Source organism: Pezoporus occidentalis, unplaced genomic scaffold, assembly GCF_034315485.1.
Source record: "Pezoporus occidentalis ecotype Australia unplaced genomic scaffold, CSIRO_AGI_Poc_V1 ctg40, whole genome shotgun sequence".
In the NCBI taxonomy this organism is placed as follows: domain Eukaryota; kingdom Metazoa; phylum Chordata; class Aves; order Psittaciformes; family Psittacidae; genus Pezoporus; species Pezoporus occidentalis.
Genome location: NW_026915725.1, coordinates 2,178,652 through 2,186,484, shown reverse-complemented (window position 1 = coordinate 2,186,484; position 7,833 = coordinate 2,178,652). Strand labels below are relative to the sequence as shown.

General features: G+C 46.6%; 1 protein-coding gene and 1 long non-coding RNA gene across 2 annotated transcripts; both read left to right on the top strand.

Moving 5' to 3' along the window:
* Positions 1–341: 341 nt before the first annotated feature.
* On the top strand, positions 342–2,069 carry LOC134171432 (uncharacterized). Its single transcript, XR_009967629.1, has 2 exons — positions 342–619; positions 1,998–2,069. It is a non-coding gene; the product is annotated as an uncharacterized LOC134171432 (long non-coding RNA).
* Positions 2,070–3,921: 1,852 nt separating this feature from the next.
* Positions 3,922–6,687, top strand: OTUD1 (OTU deubiquitinase 1). Its single transcript, XM_062633626.1, has one exon. The coding sequence runs from the start codon at positions 4,154–4,156 to the stop codon at positions 5,480–5,482; it is 1,329 nt and encodes a 442-aa protein (XP_062489610.1). The 5' UTR covers positions 3,922–4,153; the 3' UTR covers positions 5,483–6,687.
* The last annotated feature ends 1,146 nt before the right edge of the window (positions 6,688–7,833 follow it).

The window sequence follows — 7,833 nt, the reverse complement described above, 5'->3', positions numbered from 1 at the left end:
CGTCAGGAGAAACTTTAACTACAGGAGATGTTTATTACTACAAAGACTGTTTCAAGATCTATTCTGTATTAGCAAAGGACTGTACATTACCCTATAATGAGTGAACCAGAAGCCCAGGATTGTTACACCCAGGAAGACGGTGAAAAGGCATCTCTGTACTGTGTTCTCACTTTCCATACCCCTCTAGTGCCTGTGAGGCCACAACATGCAGGCCACAGTGACAGAAGTGGCACATGCAGGAATATTCTGCAAGTAATCAATCTGTGCGTGATGTTTGATCCAGGCCACACTAAAGCAAAGCTGTTTTTTTTTGGTTGGTTTTTGTTTGTTTGGGTTTGTTTTTTGTTTTTTTTTATTTGTTTGTTTGTTTTTCCCCCTGGAATTAGCTGCAGCTTTCTATGCAGCTCACAGAAGCAGCAAACCTCCATCTTCTGGTAGGAAAAGGCACTAAGGCACATCCACATGCCCCCTGACTTTTTAGATACTCTTTCATTGAAGACATTCAAATTCTGCCTTGCAATTTCTTTTACACCAGAACTGTATTGATCATTCCTCTCTGGAGCAGACCACAGTTTAGGACATGATTGTTAAAACCAGATGTAAGAAAACTACCTTTTAGGTAAGTGCTGATTTCTGGTACCTCCTAATATGAAAGCTGAAAACCAACCATGAGATGCTTGTATTGCAGCGGTTCAATGGAGTTTTTGTCATTGATCACCCAGAGAGACTGCATTGGCCCCCCGGGCCAAGTACATGTGACTAACTCTAGGTGCTCAGTTATGGAAAATAGTGGTTGCAGTACACTGTCAGTATTTAATAACAACACAGGTAAACCACACCACTGTGAGCTTTTCTTTCCATTTACTTCACAAGGGAGGTAATAAGCATGCCCAAAGTCATATACTACTAAGACAGTGATACAAATGTTTGTTGTGTCTGTCAGTTACCTAGTAACAGATTTTGATCGTTTTAACCTTATTAGCAAGCTTACCATGTGCATTTTAACTGAAAAATATCTGTTTATAAATGAAAAGAGAACAAAAGAACAATCTATCTGCTACCATTACTAAAAACTGCCTGTGTATATAGCATGTATTTCAAGATACTCCTTGGCTTTTTGCTCAGGGAGCAACAGAATACTAACATGATGGTAATTTGGGTGTACATAAGAAATCTGTTTCTTTCCTCAAACAAAGCACCACAAGCATTGTACTTCATTGTAACCATCAATCAGAACTAACCAGCTGCCCAGTTGTTAATGTACCACTGTTCCAAATAACCTGTGGTTTTGGAGAGGCAGAACAGTCATTAGTGGGAGTTTCTGCAATATCCTGGAAGAAAGAAAACTCTGGTACTGAATATTCAAAACACAGCACTCATTTAAGACAGAAGCACACTTACTCTGCTGGCTCCATTTACTGTTCTCTAACAGAAAGAGTGCTAGATTTGCTTCTCCCCCCCCTCTCTGTTATTAGACTAAGATTTTGAACCCAATCACCCTGCACTCAGCTCTGACATTTACTAGCAGACAGAGCAATTCACTAAATAAAACCACAGAGATACCTTTTGTAACTAGGAAATGAAGGCAGAAAGGCTGGTGGGCATGGAGTAGTGTACATCTTTATTATAACAATGAACAAACTCACAATGAACAGCTACTGGCACATTGAAAACTCTCTAGGAGGGAGTAACTTCCAGTGATTTTACATTAAATTACATATCAATACACTAGACATTTTAACTTGGGAATACCTTATCAGGTCTTGACTAAGAAGCAAAACTAGACAAGCATCTTTCCTTTGCTCCAAGCCTTCATTTTAAGAAGTTTTCAGTTTACCACTCTCTGATCAATATATACTCCTCTCCATGCAGCAATTAGTCCAGAAATACTCTCTGATCTTGCAAGCTATATTTATAACAAAGTTCTGAACATTCTGAAATGCAAGAGTCACTCTGTAATTTCAGAGCAGTTGTAACCTCTTATCCCCTTGTAACAGGCTGCCAGAAATGCTCCTGCCTAATGCCCATCACCATTTGTTCTGAAGATACCAACTTTCTGGCTGTAGCAGGTAAGGACTTCTGGGCTTTGATTCATGTCTGATGCCCCTCTTGCATTTCAACTCTGAAGGCAATGATTTTGGACATATAGTGACCTTGTAATTTTTTATCAAGAAGTTCCCAATAATGCATGGAATTAGCTGCTGTGTTTTATCCAGAATAAAACAGGTGGATGTGAAGACTGTTCCCATAAATATCCAGAGTTTTTAGCATGAAGGATTTCAGCATTTTTCCTTCAACATGCAAGTTAGCAGAAGGGATCAGAACATGTTTTCTGTGTAAAGAGAATGGAATTCTATATTGTGTTCCTCGTAGCCCTTGAATGAGCTGCAGAAATTGAAGATGGGAAATACATCCCTGGACATGGATCCAAAGGACAGCCAAGACTCCAAAGAAACAACGGCTTTTGACTCTGCAGCCTTTTGCAAGTGATCTTCTTAGTTACATCTTTTCAATTAACATAAATGGAATAAGGAAAATATTTTTTTTCAGAATATCCATTTAGAGGTGAATTTTTTTTTTTTTTTTTTTTAAATTCTGCTGTTTGGATTACTAAAGCTTTTTCAAAGATATTTAAGACTGTGGAATGAAATCCAGAATTACTTAATTATTTTTAACTATCACTTTGAAATTACATGCATCAATACACTGTATTTCCATTCTGGTAGTAATAAATGCCTGTGTTAGCATTTGATCATAGTATAAACTGGTGTTCCTTGGTCAGCAAGAAACATCATGCCTGCCAGAACATCATCAAATCCAGTGTGTACATATGATGTCATTGTTCATGGACAAAGGGTCTGATATTACTTTATATCACAGCTAAGGCTAAAAGACATAGCTTAATTTGAAGACACTACACATATTAACAAACCAATTATCAATAATCTTTATGAGACCTATATTTTAAATTTGGTGTCTCCTGTTATTATGTGACAATTTACATCATACTCTATGTATGCATGCACTATTTTCTGAAGTAGGGCTGCAGGTGGACAAATAGCAGCTTGTGTCAGAAAACTGATGAGTATTATTCTTACCCTAACTGCAAATTATGAATCATGACACTGATTACATGTTGGCAGAAGCATCATTCAGCAGTAACATGGATACAACACAGCATCATAAACATAGGTAGAACATCTCCAACAACTTATACTTGATAGTCGAGTCTAAATATCAAGCTGCGAGTCTAAAGCCCAAACTGCTTGTCTGACAAACTGTTTCATGAGAAGCTGCTTTCACTGCCTCCTGTGGCATTTCCCAGCTCGGCCCCCAAGCACACCCGGCGCAGTGTTCCCTCTTTGAAGTCTCCTCAACACTTCCCGTTACCAAACGATGTCACAGCCAGTGCCCAGCCCTGCACAGCAGCAGTGACACACCGAATCCCCACAGGGGACTGCAGGCATTTTCCCCCGAACAGTTCTGAGACAGAAGCACCCACCCTCACCGGCCGGCCCGCGCCGCCACAGCCGCTGAGCACCGCTTCCCCGACACGGGGCTGAAGCAGAGAGGGGAAGCCGGCCCTACACCAAGAGCCCAACCCAGACCACGCTGAAAAACGCCATGTCTACTACACACTTCTCGCCCCTCCCCGAGGGCAGCGGAGGGACCCACTGCGGTCTAGGCCCCACTGACGGCCGGACCCCTCACGCCCGGCGCCACTGACGGAAGAACCGCCCCGCCCGTACCGCGTCCCCTTCCGGCAGCAGACCGGACTCGATGACGCCACATCGCTCAACTCCACCCCCCGCGCATTCCAACGTGCCTTGTCCCTGAGGTAAACACGGCGCGGCCCCGCCCCCGGCCCGGCCTCCAGCAGCTTCCAGAAGCGCCCGAGCTGTGCGGAGGGGGCCGGGCCGGGCCGGGCCGGTCGGCAGTGGCGGAGGTGGTGGCGCAGTCGAGTTGCCGTGTCCGCGGGGCGCAGCCGGCCGCTGGGCGCGCAGGGGCGGGGGGATTGGTGGGGGTGATGCCCTTGTTTATTTTTACCCGGGCAGCTCATCCTCTCCGGCAGCCCCAGCGCAGCCCCCGCCGTCGATCCCCGCCCCGGCCCCGACGGCGCCGCCTATAAAGCGCCGCCCGCGGGGAACAGAGGATGCAGCTCTACAGCTCGGTGATCACCCATTACCCGGCGGGCGCAACAGCCACCGCAGCAGCTGCCGCCTCGCCGAGCACCGGTGTCTTCAAGGTCTCCTTATCGCCGGGACACCCCTCCGCGGAGGCACCAAGCGCAGCCGCCGCGGGTCCGAATCCGGCCGCTGAGAGCTCCGCTAAGGACGCCTTCGTTCCCTGTGGGGGAAGCAGCACCAGCAGCAGCAGCGCCGCCGCCATGCCCGCGTTCTCCTCCTGCCTGGAGGTGATGCCGAGCGGCCCTGCGGCGGGCCCGGGCAGCCGGCCGGCGGGCGGCCCGCAATACAGCACCTGCGCGCAGGTCACTGTCAGCCGCCGGCGGCCGCTGGAGCGCATCGTGCCCATACGCATCGTGCAGCGAGTCGAGTCCCCCGGCGAGCTGGTCCCGGCCTCGCCACGCAGCCGGGCTTGGCTGGAGGGCATTCTGGAGAGCATGCGGCAGGCCGGGGGGGACGGCGAGGCCGCCGCGCTGCCGCCGCCCGCCGAGGAGCCCAGCAACCGCAGCCTGCGCTTCAGCGAGCACTGTCAGGCGCTGCAGGCGGTGGCCGCCGGCGCCCAGCCCGGGCTGACACCTGGTTGTGTCCCTGCAGAGCGGAGCCGCAGCCCCGCGCGGCCTGTCGCCGGCCCCACGGCCCGGGAGGAGGAGGAGGAGGAGGACCGAGCGGATCTCGGTGTGCGCAGGGTGCCGGGAGCTAGGCCGGAACGCAGCGAGAAGCTGGCTCTGTACCTGGCCGAGGTGGAGAAGCAAGACAAATACCTGCGACAGAAGGGCCGGTTCCGTTTCCACATCATCCCCGACGGGAACTGCCTGTACCGCGCCGTTTGCAAGGCGATGTACGGGGACCAGCGGCTGCACAGCGAGCTCCGCGAGCAGACCGTGCACTACATCGCCGACCACCTGGACCACTTCACCCCTATCATCGAGGGCGACGTGGGAGAGTTCCTCATCGCCGCCGCTCAGGACGGGGCCTGGGCTGGCTACCCGGAGCTGTTGGCCATGGGGCAGATGCTGAACGTGAACATCCACCTCACCACAGGTGGCCGGCCCGAGAGCCCCACTGTTTCCACCATGGTTCACTACCTGGGGCCCGAGGACCCAACACGGCCCAGTATCTGGCTGAGCTGGCTTAGCAATGGGCACTATGATGCTGTGCTGGACCGCATGTGCCCCAACCCAGAGTACGAGGCCTGGTGCAGACAGACTCAGGTACAGCGCAGGCGGGATGAGGAGCTGGCCAAGTCCATGGCGGTGTCCTTGTCCAAGATGTACATTGAGCAGAATGCCTGCTCTTGAGACCCCCTGGATTGCAGGCTGGGAGCTTTGCTGCAGGGACTGAGACAGATGGAAAGTGTGCTGGCTGTGATGGTGATGCCTTAATCCTTAATGAAGCAGCAGCAGCACCCCAGACTGAGAAGGACTGTAGATTGTGGGGGGATAAATGCAAATGTGTTGTAACAGTCTATTGTAAAAACACAGCCTCGGATTATTTGCAAGCAGATTTTCCACATATGTTTGTGTCTCCCCACTGTCTATTTTCTATCAGAATGTATTTTTTTGCACAATATTTTTAAACTGTTACCTCCATCTTCTACACCTGACATTAGTATCTGGCTTTCAGCTGTACAGCCAAAACGTTTGTAAACTGTTTTTGTAAATAAGGCTTATGATGTAACAGCTATTTTTTGCTGTGTTTTTTACCCATAAACCTTATATTTTTACCAAATGAAGCTGATGTCAGACTAACCCTCCCTAATGATGAAAGCATCATGGATATTTTCTTGCAAAACTAAACCAATGTTTTTTGTTAAAGTGCAGCAAAGTATGAACAGATTGCTTTTCAGAGCAGTTGCTTTCTCTGCCTGGAGCACAGAACAGGTCCTTTGAGCCAGTTGGAATGCAGCTACACGTGAGCAGTACAGGGAGCAGTTGACTCTTTAATTACTGTTTTGAGTAAACTGGCCTCTTGTTGCCTGGTTGGCTTACCCTCTGCTACATTTATATTAGTTATCTGTAATAACAGAACATTTAACTTGAAATAGAATGTTGTGACTAGATAATAGTCTCCCACTTTGGCAGTAATTGCCTTGGCTGCACCTCGGTGTTTGTGTTCTTGTTTCTGGGGTTATGATGTCTTTTGTATAAGCCCTGCTGCTTTTCTGGCACTGGTATTGCACCAACAACTCATTATCTGATCACAACATTTTATTCACTTGGCGTTATTTTCTAATAAATCAGGAATGGTGTTTGTTCTACATTATGGTTTAAAAGGAGGAAAAGTATTTAAATCAAGGTTTGTATGGTTTGCTGGGTCAAACATTTGGATGTTTCCAATCTTAACTCTGTCTTCTACTTTCTGATTAACTTGTTAGATATATTTATTAAGTAATGCAGTTTGTACTTTTTTATTTTGTAATATATTGTGATTTTGGAATTTATACTGTATTTGTATAATAGGAATATTCACAGCTAAAGTGGAATGAATAAAGAATGTAATTTTACTTGTGATCTTTCTTTCCACTCTTTCTATTCCTAGTGAAGAACTGCAGTTGTGTTTCCAAGACCTGTTATTTAGTTTCTCTCCCATAGTTTCCCCAGTTAAGAGGTGGGAAGAAGGGCATGGTACTACACAGATGTGAACCACTGATAATTCTGGTGTCTGTGAATATGTGAAAGAAATGCAAGCATTTAAAACCAGTTGAATATCTGTAAGATTACAAATCTTGGCATATCTCTGCACATAAGAAATATTTTTTGTATATTAATTTGCCTTAGGAGGGGAGTTCTCAAGTGTGGTACCTGCACTGGTCATACCAGTGGTTGTGCTGGACCAGCTCTCTGGGGGTCTGCGTGCACTTGGGCTTGGATTGCGGTAATTGCGAACGTCCATTCTGCAGCTCCAAATTTCAGATTTCCCTTGTCACGACTTACACCTCTCAGCCCTTCTCACATTACTTGAATAGAGCATTTCCATTTTGTAAGGGGAGTGAAAGTTGTTAGACCTTACTTGGTGTGCATGCATGCAGTTACAAACCTACCCCTGATCTCAAAATCCTACAAGGCCACCCTTAAATGATAGAAGGGTACAGGGTTAAAATTAGGATTATAAATGAACTAAATAGCTGAAATGCAGCAGTCTTCATCGAGCACAGTCATGCTACAGAGCTGCAGGATTGTGTTTATTTTGGTGCTGTGATGCAAAGGGCAGACTTAAGTTTATTGTGTTCCAAAATATTGGTTAATACAGATTGTATTTTCCCCCATTTTCTTCACACACAATCATGTTGCTTCCTTAAAGCTCAAAGGTGGTAAGTCCCAGTCTTGCTAGTCCACTATTGCTTAACTTTACTGAATCTCTGAAAAGCTGAGTTCCGAGGTGAGAGCAAGGTGAAGATGTAGATATGGGTGTTCATAAGGACAGAGATAGTTGAGAAAAACAGTTACTTAGGTGGCTATAAGCACAAAAATAATACAGCATCACTAAATATCAGTGATGTGCTTGACTGATTAAAAATTTTGTATCCAATTGCTTACCTTTTGGGTTGGAGATGATGATTTCATTCGAAGTTGTGGATATCCCAAACTTTGTTTTGAAAAAGTTTGTTTTAAACTTTCAGGTCTTTTAAAATTACAATTTTCGCCTACAT

What these genes read in the sequence shown, in the direction of transcription:
- OTUD1 (XM_062633626.1), top strand. Translation starts at nt 4,154, where the DNA reads ATGCAGCTCTACAGCTCGGTGATCACCCATTACCCGGCGGGCGCAACA.